The 27,505-nt window shown below is 39.7% G+C and overlaps 1 protein-coding gene across 1 annotated transcript in view; it reads right to left on the reverse strand.

Moving 5' to 3' along the window:
* GALNT8 (polypeptide N-acetylgalactosaminyltransferase 8) overlaps positions 1 to 27,505 on the reverse strand; it is a 65,786-nt gene that overhangs the window by 24,148 nt on the left and 14,133 nt on the right. Inside the window, exons 3-7 of the mRNA XM_019718612.3 lie at positions 24,014 to 24,180; positions 19,291 to 19,474; positions 18,368 to 18,565; positions 17,749 to 17,863; positions 2,589 to 2,774 (exon numbers count right to left, since the gene is read on the reverse strand). Of these exons, the coding sequence (XP_019574171.3) occupies positions 2,589 to 2,774; positions 17,749 to 17,863; positions 18,368 to 18,565; positions 19,291 to 19,474; positions 24,014 to 24,180 (850 nt within the window). The remainder of the gene's footprint in view (positions 1 to 2,588; positions 2,775 to 17,748; positions 17,864 to 18,367; positions 18,566 to 19,290; positions 19,475 to 24,013; positions 24,181 to 27,505) is intronic.

Genomic DNA, 27,505 nt, shown 5'->3' on the forward strand with positions numbered 1-27,505 from the left:
AATTATCATAAAAACTCTCAGCAAAGTAGAAATAAAGGGAACATACTTCAACATAATAAAGGCCATATGTGACAAACCCACAATTAACATCATACTCAATGGGGAAAAGCTAAAAGCATTTTCCTTAAGATCAGGAACAAGACAAGGATGTTCACTTTTATCACTTTTATTCAACATAGTATTGGAAGTCCTAGCCTCAGCAATCAGACAAGAAAAAAAATAAGGTAACCAAATGGGAAAGGAAAAGTAAAACTGCATTATTTGTAGATGACAGTCATATATATATATATATATATATATATATATATATATATATATATATATTCCAACAGTTTTTTGGTGGAATATATATACTCTATATATATAGAGAGAGCATGAATATATATATATATATATATATATATATATATATATATATTCCACCAAAAAACTGTTAGAACTGATAAATGAATTCAGTAAAGTAGCAGGACAAAATTAATATTCAGAAATTGGTTGCATTTTTAAATACACCATAACAAACTATCAGAACAAGAAATTAAGAAAACAATTCCATTTACAATTGCATCCAAAAAAAAAAAATCAAATGTCTAGGAATAAATTTAACCAAGAATGTAAAAGACCTGTATCAGAAAGTTATGACATTGAAAAAAGAAATTGAAGAAGACACAAATAAATGGAAACATACTACCCAAAGTAATATATAGATTCAATATAATCTCTACCAAAATACCAAAGGCATTCTTTACAGAACTAAAACAAATAATCCTAACATCTACATGGAACCACAAAAGACCACGAATAGCCAAAGCAATCTTGAGAAAGGCGAACAAAGTTAGAGGTATCTCACTATCTGATATCAAACTATACTGCAAGGCTATAGTATTTAAAACAGCATGGTGCTAGTATCAAAACAAACACATAGATCAATAGAACAGCATAGAGCTCAAAAATAAACCCATGCCAATATGGGCAATTAATCTATGCCAAAGGAGGCAAGAATATACAATGGGATAAAAAGAGTCTATTCAATAAATGGTGTGAAAACTGGACAGATACATGCAAAAAAAAAAAATGAAACTGGACCACTTTCTTACACCATATATAAGAAGAAACTCAAGATGGATTAAAGACTTAAATATTAAGACCAGAAGCCACAAAATTCCTACAAGAAACAGGCAGTAAACTCTCTGACATGACTCTTAGTAATATTTTTTGTTGATATATCTCTTCAGGCAAGGGAAACAAAAGAAAACATAAAAAAGTGGGACTACATCAAACTAAAAACGTTTTGTACCACAAAGGAAACCATCAACAAAATGAAAAGACAACCTACTGATTAGGAGAAGATATTCACCAATGATATATTTGATAAGGAGTTAATATCCAAAAAAATATAAGGAATTCATACAATTTAACACCAAAAAAAAATCTGATTAAAAAAATGAACAGATGACCTAAATAAATATTTCTTTAAAGAGTATATACAGATGGCCAATAGATATATGAAAAGATGCTCAATGTCAATAATAGAGAAATGCAAATTAAAACCACAATGAAGTATCACCTCAGACCTGTCAGAATGGCTATCATCAATAAATAAAAAAACAACAAGTGTTGGTGTGGATGTGGAGAAAAGGGAACCCTCGTGCATTTTTGGTGGGATTGCAGATTGGTGTAGCCACTATGGAAAACTGTACAGAGGTTCCTCAAAATATTAAAAATTGAACTGTCTTATGACCCAGAAATTTGACTCTGGGTATTTATCTGAAGAAATACAAAACACTAATTCAAAATGATGTATGCACCCCTATGTTCATTGCAGCACTATTTACAATAGCCAAGATATGGAAGCAATCAAGTGCCCACTGATAGATGACTGGATAAAGAAGAAGTGGTACATTTATACACTGAAATATTACTTGGCCATAAAAAGAATGAAATCTTACCATTTGTGACTAGAGGGTATTATGCTAAGTGAGATAAGTCAGGAAGAGAAAGACAAATACCATATGATCTCACTTACACGTGGAATCTAAAAACAAAATAAATGAACAAACAAAACAGAAACAAATTCATAGATACAGAGAACAAAGTGATGGTTGCCAGATAGAAGGGGGGCTTGGGGACTGGGCGAAAAAGGTGAAGGGATTAAAATGTGCAAGTTGGCAGTTACAAAATAGTCTCAAGGATGTAAAGTACAGCATAGGGAATATAGTTAATAATATTGTAATAACTATGTATGGTGCCAAGTGGGCACTAGATTTATCACATGGATTACTTTGTAAATTATATAAAAGTCTAACCACTATGCTGTACACCTGAAACTAATATAATATTGAATGTCAACTGTAATTGCAAAAACAAATTTTAAATAAAACCTACCCCATAGGTATGTTGTGATAATTAATGAGTGCCTGGAACATGGTATTCCTACATGTTAAGTGTCATCATCGTCACACCATTGGGACTTTACCCTTATTCTTTAGGGCTGGGATGGCATCTTTGCTCTATTCTTTCCCATTTCCCACCACTACCACCACCAGCTCCTCCTTTGTGCTTCTCTGCTTCTGTTCAATTCCATGACGAACCTGGAGAGGTATGTTCCAGACAAAGTAGACCATGTCTTTGTACTCATCCATCCAGATTTCAGCCACCCTCAGAGCATTGCGCTTCAAGGCAGGTGCCAGATCCAAAGCATAGGGCTTGTGGTGTCTCTCTAGGTGAGCAATCCTGGAGCAGGGCAAGACCTCAATTCTCCCTCCACACTGCCACACCTGAAAGAGAAGGGAAAAAAAACCATCTGAGCACGCTGGGCCATGGCCGACAAGTAACACAGCTTGTTGACACACAGAGACTACATTTTGCAACCATTTTTAAAAGAATGTAATTTCAGTCCTTCCACTCCCACTCCTGCATCGCCTTCCACCCTGTTTATCTAAAACAAGCTTCCTTTGAAGTCTACCAAACTTCTCTCCTGTGGTTCAGACAGCTCCAGAAATCTTACCTTCAGGAAATTTTCCTGCTGCCCCTGCTCATTTATCCCTAAGGAAAGTGCCAAAGTCCTGAGAAATGCCTCGCCCTGAGCCAATCCCGCTGGACTTAGCTTCCCATGATCCCTCTCCGTCCTGCGTGCCAGGTATAAGACAACGTGTGGACAGACTCTCAGGTGGTCCCCATGATCCCGGCCTCCTGGTCTTCTCACCACTTCCCTACTCCCTTCCCCTTGAGTGTGGTCTTGTGATCTTCTAACAAATAGAATATGGCACAGGTGACAGTATGTACACAGTTACATGTGTGATTGCATTAGATAAGACTGTAGTGTGCATCCTCCTAGAAGATGCACTCTCTCGCCGACTTTGAAGAAGAAAGCCACCATGCTGTGAGCCTATGGAGAATGCAAGAAATGAAGGGTGGCTGCCAACTGATAAATCCCAAATACCTCCTCAGTCTGGAAGACTCCAAGGGACTGACTGCTGCCAACAACATGAGCTTAGAAGCAGATCCTTCAACAGTCAATGTTAGATGAGATCCCAGCCCTGACCAACACCTTGACTGCAACCTTGCAGAAGACTCAGCTAAGCCAGGCATGAACTCCAGAACCACATTAACTGGGAAGTAATAAATGTGTCCTGCTTTAAGCCACTAAATTTGAGATAATGGTGTTACACAGCAATAGATAACTAATACAGGTAATTCTTTACCAAGCGGTATCATGACTTACGAGATAATTATAAATATTTTTCCTTGTCATCCTGATGGGTACAAACATGTTCATCACACCACACATTCTAATATTTGGCTTAAAAATATGATCTTCCTCCCAGTAGGTGATAGAGCTATCTAATGCTGAGATTGATACAATGGCTCCAGTGTCTTCTCTTCATGGTTGCCCAAGTGAGTTAGTTTCTGGGAGGTAAGCAGCCTGCATAGCAGTGGTTAGCCACCTGATGCACTCATGCCTGTTGGAAGCCCTCAGACAGCAGTGAGCAAATTAAGTCCCGCAGGTTCCGTTAACCAACCACCTAAGAGGCCAGTCCCCTTATCTGACTCTTTTTTTCCATCCCTTCCTCCACTTCTGAACCCACAGATTTCTTTCCCTTGCCTCCTCTACAACCCAGAATAGTGGAATGGGGCGGGGGGGGGGGGAGGAAAGCCAGTCTTTGAAGTCAGACTTACCTGTGTTCAAATCTATAACTGCACACCTGACAACTAGGGGCAAAACACTCCCCGTCAGTGAGCCTCACGTGGCTCATCACAAAAGCACATTCCCATCTGCTGGGTTGTCAGGTGGACTAAATGACATAACAAGTACTCAGGGAACAGCAGTGTCAACGATTATTAACTAGAAGCACATCTTTTCTTCCGTTATCCTCCTCCATTGCTCCTCATTAGTTTCCAGAACTATGTGGAGTTTACAGCTAATTTATTTCCAGATTTTATTTTTTACAGACAAACATTTAAAAATATAAACCAAAAATTCAAATACAACTTTACTTCAACTTTTCTAGTGGAAGGAACTTTCCAAATCATAGGAACTTATGAGAGAAAAATTAACTGTTGGCACAAGAAACCTTAAATTCAAGTGAAAAGAGAAAAGTCAGAATTGTCATTTATGAAGTAATGTTAACTATTATCCTTGATCAATACTTTTCAAATTTTACTCTCTCAATTTATTCCCATTTGCCAAACACCCCTACATCCACTCCTTTCCCCCGTTTTCTCTCTCTCTCTCTCCACACACACACACAGAGATATGAAACTTTGCTTATAATAGCAATGGTTTACTTTGTGCCACATACTATCCTAATATTTTTCATGAATTTAAGCCTCACTATATAAGTATTATTATTATCCCCACTTAAGTAGCTTGCCCATGTCTGCCAGCTAGTAAATGGCAGAACTAGATTATGAATCCAGGTAGTTCATCTGTTAAGCTCATCTGTTAAGTGCCAGGAATATCCAAGCTGCTTGACAAACACTGGTTTTCCTTTGTCGTCCATCAGCCCCATCACTCCATCTCCATTTATGCACACCCATATACATCATCACTGCTGTGGCCTCTAGATGTCAGAATAAAACACTCCATGTAGCTCTGATATCCTCCAAGATCTGTTATTGGAAAAAGCTCCTAAACGGTTTTTACAGGTTTGAAAAGCCAAATGGCTACATACATAAACCAAGGAACCTAGATATGGGTAAACTGTTTTATCCAAGAAAAGCGTAAGAATGACTCTTCCCTGACACTCCCTACTTTTCCAGCAAAATTTAAAAGAAAAGAGGACTTCTTGTAAAAAATATAATGGCAGAGTCTGACATGGGACAGAGGAATGGAAACAAAGAAGCAGCCTAGATGCAGAAAGGAAGAGCAGAGAAAAGAACAAAGAACTCAGAAGTGGTAAGAATGACTTTGGGTCATAACTTGGGAAGTGCGGAAAGGTCTGGTAGGTAGGAAAACCCCAGCCACAATGTAGGTTGGGACATCTGCAGGATTTTGCTAAGTACCAGGCATAAAATAAGGCTTCTGTCCCAGAAGCCAAACAAGGATTCTAACTAATATCTTTATAAATCATTTCAAATTATTTATTGCATTTTAACTGCAACAGCATCCTTATGAGGTAGTTAAAACAAGGACACTTCTCCTTATTTCACAAATGGGTAAACTGATCTAGACCACCATGCCAAAAAACAGTTCTCTCTGCCAAAGAACGACTCTGGTTTAATGGATAACCCAGACAAGGACTCAAAGTTTACTTGTTAGCTTATAAATATGGGGTCCTGGGTGGGTCCTAAGTGGGTGCAATATGTGGTCATCAGTATCAATTGGAAAGAAATTGAAGGGTGTAGGCCTGAGCAAGCTTGAGCCAGGAAGTTATCTTGTTCCTCCAGACACCACAATGAACCAGAGGTCACTTCGTCTCAGGCACAGAATTTTGGAGTTGGGAGGCAGGGGAAGCCATTTCTAGAAGCTCAGTCCACAGGAAGCTAGTACAATAAGGATTAGAACCTAGGTCCAGCCTTTTTCACAATGCCACCCCGACACCCTTATTATTTTTTTTTATCATTAACCATTTATTGAGTGTAAGCCATGTGTCACTCATCGTGCTAGGTTCTTTATATAGCACGTATGACTTAGAGAGCTTGTATGTTGCCAAGGATAACATACTTTCTACTGGAAGAGTAGGACTTGGATTTACTATTTAGATTCCAACACCTGTGTAATTTTCACTACCGTATGTGACCTTGTGGGGACAGAGCCAGGAGTGCAGTTTCCAGGCTCTCGGCCTCACGTGGAAAGGTGCTGGCTCAGGTAGTAAATGGCCATCAACTGTGATTGGATGGCCATCAGCTGTGGCTAGTTGGCCGTCAGCTGTAACCAGTGAGCCATTGGCCACTAATATAACTGCCATGGCTACACTAGCAGCAAATGGGGGCTAGCAAGAAGATGGTGGCTGAGCTAGCACGCAGCAGAGTAAGGCTTGCGGATCATGTGGCTCCTGTTTCCTGTGTCTCCAACCCAGCCACCATCAAGAATATAGTAGTATGACTCCTCTATCTATGGCTCTGTGGGTGTTCCTTTTTGGCCTCACCATATCCTGCATTCTTATGCAGGGAGCGGGACCAGATGTCCCGCGTGACACCCAGCATGACAGACCTCTTTTAAGAGCTTAGGCTTAGGCTAAAACATGAAAGAGGAATAAACTAATAAGAACAGTTATAAATGCAAGGGTCATGGCTTTTAACGAAGACCTGTAGACTATACAGAAGAGGAAAAGTATACTTGGGAAGAGATATTTTGTGCATTAAACCTGTTCCAAGCTAATAATGATGGGTTGAATTTATTGGCCTGAATTTTTCATACCTCTCTTCATGGCTTCATTCTATAGAGAAGATATTCTCCATCCCTTGACTTTGGGCTTGGACATGAGACATACTTTGACAAATGGGATAGAAAAAATAATGTGCTAATTCCAAATTTAAGCCTTAAGAGCCACCCCATCCAAGCCCAGCTTAACCTGCAGATCTGTGAGAATAAATTATTATTGTTTTAAATCACTGAGTTTGGGTATTTCCAGTCAAGATAACAGAATAGGAAATGCTATGTTTGCCTCCTCTCAAGACCACATCAAAATTACAACTAAACCACAGAATAGCCATCATTGAGAATTGCCTAAATTCTAGCTGAGCAGAAGTCCAGAACTAAGGAAATATGGAAGAAGTCATGTCGAGACTGGTAGGAGTGGGGGAAACACAGAATGGGCTGGTCCCACACTCACGCATCATGGCAAAAAATCAGGAAGGATACCCAACAGAGGTCTCTCCTGAGGAGCAAAGTGTCCCAGCCCCACACCAGGGTCCCCAGCCCAGGATTTCAGTGCTGGGCATAGAAGTCCCCATAACTTCTGACTGAAAAACAGCAGAGATTGTGGCTGAGTGAGATGGAAGGCAGCTGAAGTCCTAGGCCTTCCTCTTAAAGGGCCTGAGCACAGACTCACTCTATGATGGACTCATTCACTCTGAGCTCCACCACTGGGGCAGCAGATTAAAAGGCACCAAGGACATATAGGAGGAACTGAATTGTCTGGCTTCATGGCAAGGGCTTGAGGGTCAGTTTTCTCCCAGACAGAAGTGCTGGCAGAAGTCATTGTTTCTTCGTTGAGCCCTCCCCCACCCGTCCCAATGTGCAGATGCAGGTAGTCACTATATCTGAGTCTCCATTAACCTAGATAACACTGTTCACACTGCCCTGGTAAATTCTTGAGACCCCGCCCCACTCAACTAGCAGGTACAGATAAGCTGCTTCTAGTGTTTTTTTGTGGGGTTTTTTTTCATACAAATGGCTTGTCTTGGCTGATGCTTTGGACTTGCCTAAAATCTCTTAAAGGCTCATAAACTCCAAAAAAGCAGCATCTGGCTTCAGTATGCCCCATACCTCTTGCTAAGCACTAGTGGCAGCTGGCCTCAGTCTAAATCATAGCCTCTCCCAGGTACCTTCAAACACAGAGTGGGTGGTGACCATCTGCAGATTGCTTTGTGGCTCATTCCAGCTGTCTGTGGGGCAAAACACAGGCTTGGAGCTGAACTTGGCCTGTCCCAGGAGGTCCTAGGGCTAAGCACACGCTGTGACTGACTTGCAGCAAAACCAGGGCGCCACCTGGCTTCTTCTGCAGATGACACAACCAAAGGGCAGACTGGAGAGGCACCAGACCCCTGGTAAAGCTAACCCTGCTCCATAGTGTCAGTCCCTGCACAATAGCTCCTCCACTGTAGTCACAGCCATTCCTCACAACCAATCAGCCTGCAGGTCAATCCCTGCCACTGGCCTGCCAACAGCAACTGAGGATCAACTATAAATAAGAGGGCACACACAACAAACACAAAGGACATACCTGTAGCAACCAGCTGAGGAAACCAGGGAGACTGTGCTACTGGGCTCCACAAGACACCTACTACATAAAGCCACTGTACAAAGACCAGGAGACGTAGCAGCCCTACCTACTACATAGAAACAAACACAGGGAGGTGGCCAAAATGGGGAGACAAGAAAACATGTCCCAAATGAAAGAAAAACAAAGTTCCAGAAAAAGAACTAAACAAAATGGAGACAAGCAATCTGCCAGATGCAGAGTTCCAAATCTGGTTATAAGGATGCTCAATGAACGTAGGGGAAGAATACATGAAGTCAGTGAGAATTTTAACAAGGAGATAGGAAGCATAAAAATAGAGATAGAAAACATTAAAAAAAGAACCACTCAGAAATGAAGACTACAATAACTGAAATAAAGAATACATTAGAGGGAATCAACAGCAGATTAGATGAAGCAGAGGACCAAATAAGCGATGTGGAAGACAAAGTAGCGGAAAAAACAAAATCAGAACAGCAAAAAGGAAAACGAATTTTTTTTATTTTATTAAATTTATTGGGGTGACAATTGTTAGTAAAATTACATAGATTTCAGGTGTACAATTCTGTATTACATCATCTATAAATCCCATTGTGTGTTCATCACCCAGAGTCAGTTCTTCTTCCATCACCATATATTTGTCCCACTTACCCTCATCTCCCACCCCCCACCCCCCACCCCCCTTACCCTCTGGTAACCACTAAACTATTGTCTGTGTCTATGAGTTCTTGTTTCTCATTTGTTTGTCTTGTTCTTTTGTTGTTTTTTGTTTATATACCACATATCAGAGAAATCACATGGTTCTCTGCTTTTTCTGTCTGACTTGTTTCGCTCAGCATTACACTCTCAAGATCCATCCATGTTGTCACAAATGTTCCTATATCATCTTTTCTTACCGCCGAATAGTATTCCATTGTGTATATATACCACAACTTCTTTATCCATTCCTCTCTCGAAGGACATTTCGGTTGTTTCCATGTCTTGGCCACCGTAAACAAAGCTGCAATGAACATTGGAGCACACGTGTCTTTATCTCTAAATGTTTTCAGATTTTTTGGGTAGATACCCAGGAGAGGGATTGCTGGGTCATATGGCAATTCTATTCGTAATTTTTTGAGGAACCTCCACACTGCCTTCCATAACGGCTGCACCAGTCTGCATTCCCACCAACAGTGTATGAGGGTTCCTTTTTCTCCACAGCCTCTCCAACACTTGTTACTATTTGTCTTGTTGATGATAGCCATTCTGACTGGGGTGAAGTGATATCTCATTGTGGTTTTGATTTGCATTTCTCTGATGATTAGTGATGTTGAGCATTTTTTCATGTCTATTTGCCATTTGTATGTCCTCTTTGGAGAAATGTCTCTTCAAGTCCTCTGCCCATTTTTCAATTGGGTTGTTTGTTTTGTTGTTGTTGAGTTGCATGAGTTCCTTGTATATTCTGGATACTAGCCCCTTATCGGAGGCACTGTTTGCAAAAATCTTCTCCCATTCAGTTGGTGGCCTCTTTATTTTGTCGATGGTTTCTTTTGCTGTGCAGAAGCTTTTAAGTTTCATATAGTCCCATTCGTTTATTTTAGCTTTTACTTCCATTGCCTTTGGAGTCAAATTCATAAAATGCTCTTTGAACCCAAGGTCCATAAGTTTAGTACCTATGTTTTCTTCTATGCAGTTTATTGTGTCAGGTCTTATGCTTAAGTCTTTGATCCATTTTGAATTAACTTTGGTACATGGTGACAAATAGCAGTCCAGTTTCATTCTTTTGCACGTGGCTATCCAATTCTCCCAGCACCATTTATTGAAGAGGCTGTCTTTGCTCCATTGTATGTTTTTAGCTTCTTTGTCAAAAATTATCTGTGCATATTTATGTGGTTTTATTTCTGGGTTCTCAATTCTATTCCATTGGTCTATGTGTCTGTTTTTCAGACAATACCGTGCTGTTTTGATTATTGTAGCCCTGTAGTACAAGCCAAAGTCAGGGATTGTGATACCTCCATTATTATTCTTTTTTCTTAAGATTGCTTTGGCTATTCGGGGTCTTTTGTGGTTCCAAACAAATCTGATGATTTTTTTGTTCTATTTCTTTAAAAAATGCCATTGGGATTTTGATGGGGATTGCCTTGAATCTGTATATTGCTTTGGGTAATATGGCCATTTTAACTATGTTGATTCTTCCAATCCATGAGCACGGAATGTCTTTCCATTTCTTTGTGTCTTCTTCAATTTCTTTCAAAAATGTCTTATAGTTTTCAGCATATAGGTCTTTCACGTCCTTGGTTAAGTTTATTCCTAGGTATTTTATTCCTTTTGCTGCAATTACAAAAGGAATTGTTTCTTGTATTTCTTTTTCTGAGATTTCATTGTTAGTATATAGGAATGCAATGGACTTTTGTACGTTGATTTTGTAGCCAGCAACTTTACTGTATTCGTTGATTGTTTCTAATAGCTTTTTGGTGGAGTCTTTAGGGTTTTCTATATATAGCATCATGTCATCTGCAAACAGTGACAATTTAACTTCTTCAATCCCAATTTGGATGCCTTTTATTTCTTTCTCTTGCCTGATTGCTCTGGCAAGGACTTCCAACACTATGATGAAAAGCAGAGGTGATAGGGGACAGCCCTGTCATGTTCCTGAACGTAAAGCAAATGGCTTCAGCTTTTCACCATAATTATGAGATTAGCAGAGGGCTTGTCATATATGGCCTTTATTATGTTAAGGTATTTTCCTTCTATACCCATTTTATTAAGTGTTTTAATCATAAATGGATGTTGTATCTTGTCAAATGCTTTTTCTGCATCAATTGATATAATCATATGATTTTTGTCCTTTATTTTGTTTATGTGATGTATCACGTTGATGGATTTGCGGATGTTGAACCATCTTTGTGCCCCGGGGATGAACCCCACTTGGTCGTGATGAATAATCTTTTTAATGCATTGTTGTATTCGATTTGCTAGAATTTTATTTAGGATTTTTGCATCGGTATTCATCAGAGATATTGGTCTGTAGTTTTCTTTTTTTGTGCCGTCCTTACCAGGTTTTGGTATCAGGGTAATGTTGGCCTCATAGAATGAGTTAGGGAGTACTGTCTCTTCTTCAATTTTTTGGAAGAGTTTGTGCAAGATTGGTATTAGATCCTCTTCGAAGGTTTGGTAGAATTCACTAGTGAAGCCATCTGGTCCCGGACTTTTGCTTTTGGGAAGGTTTTGCATGACTGATTCAATTTCGTTACTGGTGATCGGTTTGTTTATATTTTCCAGTTCTTCATGGTTCATCCTTGGAAGGCTATATGTTTCTAAGAACTTGTCCATTTCTTCTAGGTTGTTGAATTTGGTGGCATATAGTCTTTCACAGTATTCTTGGATGATCCTTTGTATTTCTGTGGTGTCCGTGATAACTTCCCCTTTTTTATTTCTGATTTTGTTAATTAGTGTCTTCTCTCTTTTTATCTTAGTAAGTCTAGCCAAGGGTTTGTCAATTTTGTTAATCTTTTCAAAGAACCAGCTCTTTGTCACATTAGTTTTTTCTATTGTCTTTTTGTTCTCTATTTCATTTAGTTCTGCTCTAATTTTTGTTATTTCCTTTCTTCTGCTGACCTTGGGTTTTACTTGTTCTTCTTTTTCTAGTTCTTTAAGGTGTAACATGAGGTTATTTATTTGGGAGTTTTCTTGTTTCTTAAGATAGGCCTGTAATGAGATAAATTTCCCTCTTAAAACTGCTTTCACTGCATCCCAAAAATTTTGGTAGGATGTATTTTCATTGTCATTTGTTTTTATGTATCTTTTGATCTCTCCTCTAACTTCTTCTTTGACCCAGTCGTTCTTTAAAAGTATGTTGTTTAATTTCCATGTATTTGTGTTTTTTCCTGCTTTCTTTTTACAGTTAATATCCAATTTCAAAGACTTATGATCAGAGAATATGCTTGGTGTGATTTCAATCTTCTGAAATTTGTTGAGATTGATCTTATGTCCCAATATATGGTCTATCCTTGAGAATCTTCTGTGTACACTAGAAAAGAATGTATAGTCTGATGTTTTAGGATGAAGTGCTCTATAAATGTCAATTATGTCCATTGCACCTAATGTATCATTTAGGGCTGCTATTTCATTATTTATTTTCTGTTTGGATGATCTAGCCATAGCTGTCAATGATGTATTTAAGTCCCCTAGTATAATTGTGTTTTGGTCAATTTCTCCCTTTAGTTCTGTTAGTAGTTTCTTGGTATATTTTGGTGCTCCCTGATTGGGGGCATAAATATTGATGACTGTTATGTCTTCTTGTTGTACAGTCCCCTTCACCATTAAATAATGTCCATCTTTGTCTCTTGTTATCTTTTTCACCTTGAAGTCTGTTTCATCTGATATCATTATGGCTACACCTGATTTTCTCTGGGTACCATTTGCTTGGAGTGTCAATTTTCACCCTTTCACTTTGAGTCTATGCTTGTCCTTGTAGCTGAGATGTGTCTCTTGGAGACAGCATATGGTTGGCTTTAGTTTTTTGATCCAGTCTGCTACTCTGTGTCTTTTTATTGGTGAGTTCAGTCCATTTACATTTAGGGTGATTATTGATATATGAGGATTTCCTGTCATTCTATCTTTAGTTTTCTGGTGAGGCTGTGTCTCCATTGTTTCTTTGCCTTTTTGTTGTTGTCTATTATTTCTGTGTGGTGGTATTCTATGATGTTTCCCTCTGTTTCTTCTTTTATTACAGTATATATTTCAGTTCTGGATTTTTTTTTTGAGTGGTTACCCTTAGTTTATGGAAAAGAAAGTTTGATATTTAGAGTATTCCATTTTCTTCAGCACGCTTACTTTCTCCATTCCCATATTCCAGTTCAGGCCTTTACTCTCCCCCTTTTTGAGTTTTGGTTGCCACAAATTGTCCCTGTTGATGGTGGTCGAATAGCCTCTTTTAGTATTTCTTGTAGTGCAGGTCGTGTATTAGAAAATTCCCTCAGCTTCTGTATGTCTGGAAAGGTCTTTATTCCTCCTTCATATCTAAAGGATATCTTTGCTGGATATATTATTCTTGGCTCATGATTTCTCTCTTTCAATAGTTTGAATATTTGGTTCCACTCCCTCCTGGCTTGTAGAGTTTCTGCTGAGAAATCTGATGATAATCTAATGGGCTTTCATTTGTAAGTTACCGCCTTCTTTTCCCTGGCTGCCTTGAGGATTCTTTCTTTGTCATTGATTTTAGACAGCTTCAATACAATGTGCCTTGGAGAAGGTCTGTTGGGATTGAGGTAACTAGGTGTTCTATTTGCTTCTTGGATTCGAGGGTCCAGTTCTGTACACAAGTTTGGGAAGTTCTCATCGACAATTTGTTTGAATATACTCTCTGTTCCCTTCTCTCTTTCTTCTCCTTCTGGTATGCCCATTATTCTTATATTGCTCTTTCTGATGGAGTCAGAAAGTTCTTGTAGAGTTCTTTCATTTCTTTTAAGTCTCAAGTCTCTTTCTTCTTCCATCTGTGTAATTTCCAGGTTTCTATCTTCAATGTCACTGATTCTTTCCTCCATCTGGTCAACTCTACTACCTAAGCTGGTTATTTCATTCTTAATTTCTTCTATTGAGTTCTTAATCTCCAGAAATTCTCTTTGGTTCTTTTTTAAAATTTCAATTTCTTTCGTAAAATGCTCATGCTGTTCTTTGATTGTGTTTCTGGGTTCATTTAACTGCCTATCTGTGTTTTCTTGTATCTCGTTGAGTTTTTTCAGAACTGCAATCTTGGATTCTCTGTCATTTAAGTCACATATTTCTGTATCTTTAACTGCCTTTTCTGGAGACTTTTCACTTTCTTTCTGAGCTATCTTGTTGCCTTGGTTATTCATGGCGATTACTGGTTTACTATTTCTCTTCCTAGACATCTACAGGAGTGGCTTCTACAACAGGTTGATAGGAAGCGGTCTTTTTGTTTTCCAGTACTTGTTGGTAGAATATTTTATTTTTTCTCCAACTGCAGCTTATTTTTCTTCTCCCACATGGTAGTGCTATGTTTTCTCTGCACTATTCCAGCTTCTCACACAATGGGGGGGTTCCCTGGGAGATGGGCTTCTCCTCTGTTAATAGTTCATCTAGGTCACAGGGCGCAGTGTCCCGGTGGGTATGCGGAGAGCTTTTGATGTTCCAAAGCTCTTCCGGCTCCTGATTCAGAGCCCGTATGTTTCAGCAGTTCTGTTTACTCCTGCAGGGATCCACCCAGATAGGTGGGGTCAGGGGCGGAGTGAGTTGTGAGAGGTGGCCCAGAGCAATGGCAGCGACCACCACCACAGCCGGTCCTGCTTCCACAGCTCCCTCCCCTTTGCTGGAACTAGTTGGGCTGTGAATTTGTGTCTGTGGTCCACAGTTCTCAGAACAGCAAATATTCTATTCTTTTGCTCTCACAGTGCTACTGTTCCATTTCTAGCACCGGGCAGGTGGGGGCAGGGCGAGCTCTGGGAGGGGAGGGAGGAGGCAGCTAGTCTCAGTGCCTAAGGCTCCCTTCTCTGCTCGGCAGTGAGGGCTTAAACCACCGTTTTCAGCCTTCTTCCCTCAGTCTTTTCTCCGAGGTCTCTGCCATGAGCGTTGGGTTCAGCCGTGTTATATGCTGTCCCCTCAGCCCTGTGGAGCCCAGGCGGAGCCCTAGCTGTCCGAGTTCTTCCCTCTCCCGCAGCTGCCGTGGTTCCGGGAAGCAGTGAGCTTGGCGCACTGAGCTAGGTCTGCGTCCTGCGCCCGCGCGGCTCCATCTCCGCACTTCTCCCTTCTCTCCTCCTCCCCCCGTTCCCGCGAATCTCCCACCTGTAGGTGATTTCAGTCGGTAGTGGGCCTCTTCGTCTTGCCTGTCTGCTGTGCAGGGAGTCCTTTGTGGAGTTTTTGTTGTTCGATTCGTTGTATATTCCAGGGGAGCTTTACAGAGGCTCACCTCACACCACCATTTTTCCGGAAACTCCCAGAGTTTTTTTTAATTTTGAGAGAGAGAGGTTTTTTAATTTTGTTTTTTAACAGAGAGAAATAACACTGTGGTTGTAGGCCGTGGGAATAGTATGGAGAAGAATTTTTTAAAAATGAGGATAGTTTAAGGAACCTTTGGGATAACATCAAGCATACCAGCATTTGCATCATAGGGGTAGCAGAAGGAGAAAAGAGAGAGCAAAGGATTCAAAACATATCTGAAGAAATAATGATGAAAAACTTCCCTAACCTGGAGAAGAAAATACGCATACAAGTACAGGAAGCACAGGGAGTCCCAAACAAGATGAGAGGCCCACAATCAAGACTCACCATAATTAAAATGCCAAAAGTTAAAGACAAAGAGAGAATTATAAAAGCAGCAAGAGAAAGCAGTTAATTACCTACAAAGGAACTCCCATAAGACTATCAGGTGATTTCTCAACAGAAACTTTATAGGCCAAAAGGTATTGGCACAAAATAGTCAAAGTGATGAAAAACAAGGACCTAACAACTAAGATTACTCTACTCAGCAAATCTATAATTTAGAATCAAAATAAAGATAAAGAGCTTCCCAGACAAGGAAAAGCTAAAGGAGTGCATCACCATCAAACCGGTATTACAAGTAATGTTAGAGGGACCTCTTTAAGTGCAAGAAAAAAAAAAGATTAAAAATATGAATAATAAAATGGCAATAACAACATATCTATTAATAATTACTTTAAATGCAACTAGATAAAATGCTCCAATCAAAAGATAGAGTTGCTTAAGATAAAAAAAAAAAAAAAAGAAAGAAAGATAAAGACCCTTAAATATGCTGTCTATAAGAGATTCACTTCAGATCAAAAGACACACACAGGCTGAAAGCAAAGATATGGAAGAAGATATTTCATGCAAATGGAAACAAACAAACAAAGAGCTGGAATAGCAATACTTATACCAGACAAAATAGACTTTAAAACAAAGGTTATAACAAGAGACAAAGAAGGACCTAGTAATCCTACTTTGTGGTATCCAAATAAACCCAAAACACTGCTTCTAAGGGACATATGCTTCCATATGTTCACTGAAGCATTATTTAGAATAGCCAACATATGGAGACAACCTGGGTGTTCATCAGTGGATGAATGGATAAAGAACATGTGGTACATATATACAATGGACTATTACTCAGGCATTAAAATGAATAAAATCTTGCCATTTGTAACAACATTTATGGATCTAGAGGGTATTGTGGTGAGTGGAGTGACTCAGACAGAGAAAGACAGATGCCATATGATTTCACTTACATGTGGAATCAAAAGAACAAAATAAATGAACAAAGAAAACAGAAACCAACTTATAGATACAGAGAACATTTTGAGTGTCGCCAGATGGGAGAGGGGGATTAAAGAAAAAGGTGAAGGGATTAAGAAGTACAAATTAATAGTTACAAAATAGTCATGGGGATGTAAAATACAGTGTAAGTAATATAGTCAATAATATTGTAATAGCTGTGTGTGGTGTCAGATGGGTACTCGATTTATTAGGGTAATTACCTCATAAGTTATATAAATGTCTAATCACTATGTTGTACATCTAAAACTAATATAATATTGTATGTCAACTGTAATTGAAAAAAAAGTTTTTTTAATTATTTTTTTTAAAGTCACTGAGTTTGGGATGATTGGTTACATAGCATTTTTGTGGCAATAGTGAACTGATACACTGATGTAATATGAACTTGCACTTGGAATTTCTTCAATCGTCTTAGTGTGTACCCTGAATTCCCTTATAAAGCACAAAAATACAGGATGTGAATTTGATCTGAGAAAGCAAGAGAAGCTGTCAGGTGCAGAGAAGAGGCACCATAGCTGAAGCATAGAGCCAATTTCATTCCAGGTACACAGGAAGTTGGTCAGAACTAGAATTGGTTTGAGGATTTTATTGCTGTATAACCCATCACTGGCTATTTGTCCTAGACTAGACTACATCTCAGCATGGACTTATGTCATCATGCCAGCTACTTTATCTGTCCATACAAGAGCTGGTTGGCTGTCCACACATCTATATCCTTTGATCCCTCTGCCCAGCTTCTCTTTGACTTGTCTTACAGACAGCTGTCTGCCACAAAGTTGTTTGATCCTAGGAGATGTTTGCAAAATGCCTGGATTCCTCAAGGGAAATAGAAACACCATCTTCTGAGCCTCAATTCTACCCCTCCTACTCATATCTCTTAGATTAGGTAGACCTACACCAGAAAGCTCCGCTCCAGAAGTCCTATTGCCTATCTCTAGTGACCTAGAAACATGAGGCTTTGTCCACCTTTTGAGCCAATGACATTCAACCTTGTTCCAGGATTCTAGAGATCCTACTACCCTCCTAATATCTTCCTTTCTGTTTTGTCCCATAAGGACAATGCAAATATACTTACCCTCAGGCTAAGTTCCACATTTTCTCCTCCATAGACCAGCATCCCACCATCCAGAGATCCGATCTTTCCCAGGAAGAGCCTGTTGGCAGCCAGGATGCCCATGATGGAAGGACTCCTGTAGAACATAGAGCAAGAGAGTTACTAACCTCTTGATGATGAATGGGTAAGGATGGAGGTGAGGGGTAGGACCCATTGATAGTTTGGCCTGTGAAACTCCACCCGAGCCTCTTCTTATCCTGTAGGCTATCCGGAAACCGTCAGGCTGGACTCAGTGCATGTAGCTTTCCCTCATCCTCTGTACTGTCATAACCCTTCTCGAAGTCTGTTGAAAGTACATCTTTTCATCTTGGTATCCCTACTTTATAGCCTGATAAATGCTTTAAATGGCCCAAATGTTTTTCTAAAACATTATATACTTTGCTTTATTTTGCTTGAAAGCTCTCAATAGCCCAAAGTGTCTGTGATTTCTTATCTGGGATCAGCTTATTTCTCACTATCCCCTGTCCTTCATTTGTCCCGCCCCACTTCCATCACTATCGCCAAAGACAAACAAAATCCACACCGTCCATTCCTGACTTCCCATGTGCTAACTCAGTTCCTGGAGCCCAGTCAGACTCACCTCACTGGAGCAGTGACATCATTCAGATCAATCCAGTCCTTTGGCAGTCTATCGTAGCGGCACCAGAGTTGCCAGTTGAACCCATCAACTGCCAAATTATATTTATACAGTTGGAAGGTGTCAAAACGAATGTTATCAAACACAGGAGACACAATCACGGTGTGGTCTTCCTGAATTCGAGCCAAGATGGGCTCTGACCTAGAAGAAGAGTGTGTATCAAACCCAGGTTGGCTATGAGTGTAGGCAGGAGAAGCATCAGACAAAGCTGCTGCAAGCACCTTGTCCTAAATGAGCACCTTCTTCATTTAGGCTGTGCTGGGTGGTATGTAGAACTCACCAGAGTCCACAAAATCTCTGCAGCTTTTGAGATAACTGGGGATTCTAGCAGTTTACCCATGTCAAAAGTATATTTGAAATTAGCACCCAAATACCAACCCCAAGTTATTGTGAACCAAGACCATCAGTATTCTGCCTGAATTTACATTATCTCTTGGGTATTTCTGTTTCCAAAATGATATCTCTCTCTGTACTGTCTGATTCTCTACATTTTCCAAAGAACACAGATCTCTTTGTATTATGTAATTTCAGTGCTGGGGAAAACCTTAGGAAATACAAAAAGATAATATCTGCATTTTATAGATAAAGGCCATGAATGCCTAGTTAGGTGAGGTGATTTATTTGGTAAAGTCAGGGTTGAGATCAGTTATCAATACTCCAAGCCCATTGTTTTTTCTCTAGCACTAGATTATTATCCTTAGCCAACAAAAATCCCTGAGTAAAAGCAACCTCTCTTTGTAACTTCCCTTTGTTTAAGGTCTGGTGCTGACTTTCCATATTTCCACACTATCCTATCTTGTATTCAGTACGCGTGCAATATCTCCATTCTCCCCTTTCCCAGCAGAAGAAACCTCCTGGAGCCTTACCACCCAACGTTTACTTCAATATGAGCGTCCAAGATGGCAACCACTTCAGCCGTGGCCGCTTCCCTGCCAGTGTTGCGTGCTTGAGCAAGACCTTTTCTCTCGGTATGCCGTATTATTTTCAGTAGTCCTGGATACTTCTGGTTGTAAAGTTCAATCTTCTCATCCAAGTTTGCCGTTAGTTCTCCTGCAAACCAAATGCACATCTATAGAAATTCTGAGTGCAATAATCAATTTGGGGCAGAAATGTCATACTATTATATATATATATATATATATATATATATATATATATATACATATATATGTATATATACATACATACACACATACATACACACATACATACACACATACATACACACATATATACATATATATATATATATATATATATATATATATATAGTAGTTGCTGGACTATCTCCAGCCTAGGATGAGAAATCCTACAACCTTGACTGAGAAAACAGGCAGTGTTTCTCCTGCACCTACCTCTCCTCTCCCTTCCATCCTCAGGCTTAATATTACCATTCCTAGTTTCCTTTCCCTCAAAGTTAGACTATCTTAGAATAATAATACTGCTTACTATGTGCCAGACACTGTTACACAAGTGTTATGTACATTGAGAAATTCTAGCAAGAATGAGTAGGACAGACCCGATCTAACTCAGGTAGCAGTGCTGGGGACAGACATTGCCGAGAGACAGCTTGCAACACCTTCACAGCTAAGCACTCAAGAGTTTCTAGAGAACGCATAAATGACTGAAATTGTTTTGTCTTGTGTTAACTATTCCTAGTCGGCCTACTCAAGGACCAATGGGGAAGAACACCCAGACTAATCTCTTTTCCAGCTTCTAGCTGATGAGTTTATCCCCACAATTATGCAAACAAGATTCTCTGTTCCCAGATTGTTCACAGTTTTTTTCTTTCCTCTCCTCTCTTATATGGCCTGTCCATGCTTTTGTTCTTTGACTCTGCCTATCAGTTGTTTTTATATGTCTGAAAACAACTTACATGCAAATCACTAAGTGGTGTTTAAAGTATCTAACCAAATGACTCCGAGGTATTCATTGATAATATTCATTTAATTCTCAAAGAATACTATGTGGGAGGCACTTCAGTATCCCCACTTTACAGATGAAAAAACTGAGGCACAGAATGGTTAAGAAACTTGTTCAAGTCACACATCTAGTAAGTGGCACACTGGATGTGAGCCCATGTGTTTACCACCATGCCACGCTGCCTCAAAAGCTATGTATGTACTTGGTTGGGTTTATCAAGATTTCCCTGCATCTCCTCTCCCCCACCCCCAACCCCTGTTGCCAAGAGATGAGATTCTTTCTGGTTCCTTTCTCAGAAGAGGAGATTTGTGAGCCCTGGAGTGGTTGGGACCTGGAATCAATACCTACATGACTATGGTACTAAAATTTGCCTCATTTTATAACTTTCCCTGTTACACTCCAGGGTGACTGACTCAAGAATCAAAAGTGTTAAAGAAAGCCGAAAGATCTAAAGGCTGCTTGCTCCTACGAGAAAAAACAAAAGGTGGAAGTCCCTACATTCACCCAGTCGCTACTTTTAGGAAGTAATCAGAAGAGATTGACATATTTTTTTTCCTGCTTGCTGCCACCATGGCACCCGTGAAAAATTAGAGAGAAAAAACAAACAAACAGGTTTTGAAGTTGACTGTACCCACGCTATAGACGATGGAATTATGAATTCTGCCAATTTGGAGCAGTTTCTTCAAGAAAGAATTAAAGTGAGAAAAGCTTGGACTCGGTGGAGGGGTTGTAACTATTAAAAGGAGCAAGAACAAGATTACCATAATTTCTGAGGTTCATTTTTCCAAAAGGTACTTGAAATATCTCACCAAAAAATACTTCAACTACGTATAATCTATGTGATTGGTTGCATGTAGTTGCTACAGCAAAGAGAGTTAGAAATTATGTTACTTCCAGATTAACCAGGAGGAAGAGGAAGGTGAGGATCAAAATTTATTTATCTGGAATATTTTGTATGAGTTCTTGAACAAAACTTGGGAATACAATGGGGGGAGAAAAGGGAAAAAAGAAAAGGAAGGAAAAGAAGGGTTTGCCATAGACCCTGGATATCTAGACTGTAATTTGTGCTCCCTCACTATCTAATTCTGTGTCACTTCCCATTTGGGGATCTCTGTTTCCTCAACTTAGAGAAGGCTGGATGTTGTACCAGGATCCTCCCAATTCCAAAATTCTATGAGTTGTAGATTCTGAGTCACCCTCTCAGAAATACTGCCTATAGTCTAGCACACAATGAAAGACCCTTTAACGGATCTTCTAAAGTAAATGTATGCTCCCTTCTCAGCCTGGCTCTCTCATTGGTACTCCCCACCCCCACATAAAAACGTTTATTCCAGGCTGGCCAGCTCAGGGTGTTTCTGGCTTCTGCATCTCTGCTCACATCATGTTTTCCTCCACTCCCTATCTCCCCCACCACCACATCCAGTCTCCCCTTGTTTCCTTTGTCTTTTGAAGTCCAACCAACCTTTCAAGTCCCAATCCAAAACCCCCTCTTCCAGGATACCTCCCTAGGTCTTCCCAACACTTCTCTAAGCTTTCTTGCACTCCCTTTGGCACACTACTTTTCACACACTAAGGTATCTTTCCATAGGTGTCTTGCCTCATCAACTCAAATGAGAACTTGAAATCACGGACTTCCATGCAGAGTGTCTGTCACATTACAGAAACTCAATAAATAGTTGTTGATTCTGGAATTTGCCTAAAATTGGTGAGAAAATACAGGATTCTATCTACATTAATATAATTTTTGAAAAACTTAAATTAGCTCTGCTGACACTTAGAACACTTGACTGTATACAAATGAAGCTTTACATATAGGGGGGAGAAGGGGGCACACCTCTAATACCAGATTGTGGTATTTCAAGAGTACTACAGATGACACTGAGATAAACAAGGAGTAATAACATTAGCTAACACTTATTGGGAGCCAGCCAATCTTGTATCTTTCAATTTCACTGTTCTACAAGAAAACTTCAATTAACCCTTATCTGCTCCTCAGGAATGTGGAATTACAGAACCATTGATTTACTTTTTAAAATTTTTTCATAGAATAAGATATCTTCAGAGGTCCTCTAGCTTAGCCCCTGCGTTTGCCCCATGAAGAAGCGGAATCCCAGAGAGGTGAGCTGACTTGCTCAGATCATCTCACAGAGCCAGGGAGTAGAGGCAGGGTCTCTTCAGGTGTCCAGAGCAAAGGTCTTTCTAATTAAGCTCTTACCTCTTGCTTGAAAACCAGGTGTGCAACTGGGTATCAGTCTCCATGCCCAGAAATGAGTGAAGTCAGCCATTCTCTTTTCTTTGCTTTGTGGTGGAATTTTGCTTAGGAACTGTACCTTCTCATTTTTGTGGTTATATTGGAAGGACAAGAGAGGGAGGTATATAAATCACGAAAAAGGGGTATTTTTAGTGTCTGGAAATCCAAAAAAGGAGGTTGAAGAGGGCATTTATCTCTTTTCCCCGAGTCAAACTGCCCCTCATTTGAAGCTGCAATAACCTGTCTGGTATTTAAAGATCCCAAGAAGGAACAAATTATTCCTCCGATGGGCTGCCATTTCACAGCACTTACTATCAGAAATTTCTTCTATATTGCTAGCACAAATCTCTGGTTTTGTGACTTAATTCTAGTTTCTTTTATTTGGTGCCCCAAATTAATAAAACTAAAAGCTAACATTTGCTGCAAGGTTACTATGTGCTAAACGTTATTCATAATCAGTGAACACAGTGGCTAGAGCTAGGACTCTAGACTCTGAAGTTTATGGTCAATCTCAACTCTGTTACTTACCTACCAGCTGTGTGAAGTTGAGCATGTTCCTTGACCAGATTCTGCCTTAGTTTTTCGTATCTGTGAATTGTGCAAAAAAATAGTGCTTCCTTCCTCATGCGGTGATTTTAATGAAATAGTTAATGTGTATAAGGTGCTTAGAACAAACAATGTTAGCTATCATTATTATCTCATTTAATTATCATTGTAGTCTATCAGATAGTTATTTTTATCAACATCCATTTTTCGCACATATGGAAACTGGGGCATGGAGAAGTGAAGTTACCCAAGGACACATTGCTTATAAGGGAGGAATTTGGGTTCCCAAACCCGAGAAAGTGAGGACTCAGGTCCACCCACTATTTCCCACTTCTCCATGAGTCCTCCTTGGGTGAGTTAGACCAGGGTGGGGATGGGGCATGCTGTGAGCAAAAGACATTGTCATTGTAGAGGTCTCAGAATCCAAAGTTGCCTTTGTCTCTGGGCTTAATTACCTGAAAAGATTGTTTTTTTCCCCCCCATAGGGGATGGCTCTGAATCCCTTCTGAGATCCACCGTTTGGACCCCGCCTCACTCCCACAGGCATCTCTCATGGTTCATGGACAGGGCACAGGTGGCTTTGGAGTTGCACACTCCTGGGCCTGACTCAGCGCCACCCTGACTCGCCACACAATTTGGGCACACTGTGTTCTGTCTTCGTTCTTCATTTGTGTAATCAACAGGATGGTCCTGTCTGACTGTGTGAATGTTAATGTGCCCAGAACGCTCAGGCACTCAGTAAATCATCCCTTTCTCTTTCCTATATGAGGAGCCCAAAGTGTCCCAAACATTAAGCTAAAACGCCTTTCCAGCCAAGCACAGTCGATACGTGGTCGTTTTCGCTAGTATTCCTTGATCGAACTGCTCACCATTTGAGCTAAAATCATCCACCAAGATGATCTCCTTCAACAGTCGCGAGGGGGTCCTGTTGATGATGCTGGTGATGGCCCGTTGTATAATGGACAGAGCTTCGTTCATGAATATGAGAATGACACTGAGGGATGGGAGCTGTGAAGAATATGTCTTCTGAAGGCACCTACAAGAGACCATTTTTATAACCATATTTCTTTTTTAAATTGTTTAAACATCACTATCCAATGTACCCCTTCACTACATATAATGTGTATAGGTGTAGATGTAAACGAACACCATCTCCATCTTTGTGTTCTTCCATGCTGTGACCTTTGACTGACCTCGCTGTTCTTAGTAAGCATAGCAAAGCCTTCTAGTTAATTATCTGTGTTCCATAAAATGTAACCATATATTTTTTTGTTAGTAACAGCCAGAATGACATGACAAGTGCAATAAATATCAAACTGGTGATAGAACTGATTATAAACAATCACAAGAGCACCAGGAGGTATGGCCCCTGACCCTTCTGCAATCTTTGTCCGTTTGTCCTATCAGTCATTAGTACCCAGAATTATACTATAAAAAAGTAGTGTAACAGGGGTCTGTTAGTGGAGAATAATCTGCTCAGAGTTGCTGCATCATCTCTTCTGCCCCAACTTAACCTTCCCATATTACCCCATAATAAATTCTGTTGTATTCTATGGAGTCACCTCCTTCATTTATCAGTCCTTAGATGGTGGCCATTAACACATTTGCCCCACCATCAAATATAATGTTATAATATCAATCAACTCATTAATTCCCCAAGCTCATTAGGAAGGGAAATTCTCACTTGCTTATCATACTAGCAAGAAGATTATATATTTGTTTATCCAAAATTTTCCTGTTACGGGGATAAAATCCATTTCTTTTTTATTACTCTCCAGTAAACATTTCCACCTAAACATTCAACATACCCCCAAAGGAATTTCTATATCTCTTCCATCCCCAAATTAGCTTCCTTGCTAGAGGCCTTCTGTCCGTCATTGCCACCACCCTTTCCCCATGTTCTCAGACCTTCATTCATTTTTCACAGTCTTTTAGTTCACCACTATAGAGATGTGGCAAACTGCCCCCAAAAATTGTGCTTGACACACTTTTTTAAATGTCATAATTTACATTTATTAAATGCTTACCATATGTTAGGCACTGGCTTACTCCTCTTCTTTAAAATATTTTTATTGCAATAACATTTTACATATGATAAAATTCACCCATTAAAAGTGTACAATTCACTGTTTTTTATAACATTGAGAGTAGACCAACCATCACTACTACCTAATTTTAAAATATTTCATCACACTGAAAAGAAACCTATATGCATTACCAGTCACTCACCATTTCTTCCCAACCCATTTCACTCCCACCCACTTCAGCCAGAGGCAACCACTAATCTAATTTTTATCTCTGTAGAATTGCCTATTCTGGCCTTTTCATATAAATGGAAACATACAATATGTGGTCTTTTGTGACTGGCTTCTTTCACTAGCATAGTATTTTCAAGGTTCATCAATTCTGTAGTACATATCAGTACTTCATTCCGTTATATTGCCTAATAATATTCTACTGCACGGACACGCCACATGTTTATCCACTCATCAGTTGTTGGACATTTAGGATGCTTCTGCTTTTTCACTATCAATGCCACTGTGAACATTCTTGAACAAGTTTTCATGTTGACATATGTTTTCAGTTCACTTCTATACACACCTGAGATTGTAACTGCTAAGTCAAATAACTCTATGTTTAACATGTGGACCCCAAGAAGAAAGATTCATTTGATGTGAACCTCAAGAAAGGATTTACCTGCTGAGAGGGACTCCCCATGGTTAACCAAGGGCCCGCATTTTATAAATTATAGGAGACGAGTGGCCATTTGCTGACAGGGGCTTCTCATGTACTCTGTACACCAGGAAGAACCTCAGACTGAATGCTCAGCATCCCACACTATGCCCCACTTATTTATGCCATCTGAACTAACCACTGTAGGGAAAGCCTGGTTTCGTTTTTCTAAACAGCCAGAGACCTGCCCTGCCTAATCAGAACTGCACAATTTGGATACCTCATTTACATAAATGGAGAACCTGGGTGCAAACTTTTGCTATAAAAGACCCCCTCCCCTTTGTCTCAGTGGAACACAGTTTAGGTTGCTACCTGAATCTGTGTCTCCTGAGCTGCAGCTCCTCTCAAATAAATGCCTTTTGTTCTTTATTACAGTCTAAAATTAATTTTGGTTTACAAACAAGTTGATGAATAGCCGTACTGTTTTCCAAAGTGTCTGCACCATTTTACATTACCATCACACCAGTAATGAATGAGAATTTATTCTCTAGATCCTGCACAACGCTTGTCATTTTATGTCACTTTAATGTTAGCCATTCCAGTGGTTGTGAAGTAGTCTCACTGTGGTTTTGATTTCCATTTCCCTAATAACTAATGATGTTAAACATCTCTTAATTACTTGTTGGCCATTTGTGTATTTTTTTAAAGCAATGTCAAAGTTCTTTGTTCATTTTTAATTTAATTATTTGTATATTCATTATTGAGTTGTAAGAATTATTTATGTATTCAGATTCAAGTACCTTATTGGATACATGATTTGCAAATATTTCTCCCACCCTGTGAGTTGTTCTTTTACTTTCTTGATGATATTATTTTCAGCAAAAGATTTTTCAGTTTTGATGAAGTTCAACTTTCCAATATTCTCTTTTACCACTTATACTTTTGGTGTCATATCTAAAAACCACTAGCCTAACCCATGATCTCCAAGATTTACTCCTATGTTTTCTCCCAAGAGTTTTATAGTTTTATCTCTTACATGTACATGTATGACCATTTTGAATTAATATTTATGTATGGTAGGATATAGGGGTCCAACTTCATCTTTTTTGCATCTAAATCCCCAGTTATCCCAACACATTTGTTGAAGAGCCTATTCTTTCCTTCATTGAATTATCATGGCACCTGTAAAGAAGAAAAACTCTCCTTTTGTCTTTCTCTCTACTCACAGCACTACTCTCAAAGGAAATTTCAGTGACCAAATGTGTGTGGGCTTTTCCTGTATAAAAGAGTTCTGTGACACTAGTGGGATGTCCCATAATTGAACTCAATTCTGACGCTGTCTATGTGAAGTTAACATCAGATCCACAGGTTAAGGGGTCAGGCCCACTAGGCTGCTCTCCCACCCACTACAGAGGCCAATCCCACGTCCAGGCTGTTACCTGTGCTTCTGACCCGCTGGCTGTAAAACAGGTTCCCACGATCCCCTGCTGGGGTCAGATTAATTTGTTAAAGTTGCTCACAGAACTCAGGAAACCAGTTTACTTATGAGATTACCAGTTAATTACAAAGAATATTAAAGGCTACGAACGAGCAGCAAGGTCCTGAAGGGTCTCGAGCACAGGAGCATCTGTCCCAGTGGAGTTTGGGGTGCAGCACACAGCTGGCGTGTGGCTCACAGCTGGCTCTTG

The sequence above is a fragment of the Rhinolophus sinicus genome, chromosome 1 (genome assembly GCF_057876585.1).
Source record: "Rhinolophus sinicus isolate RSI-liver-muscle chromosome 1, RSI-T2T, whole genome shotgun sequence".
Taxonomy (NCBI): Eukaryota; Metazoa; Chordata; class Mammalia; order Chiroptera; family Rhinolophidae; genus Rhinolophus; species Rhinolophus sinicus.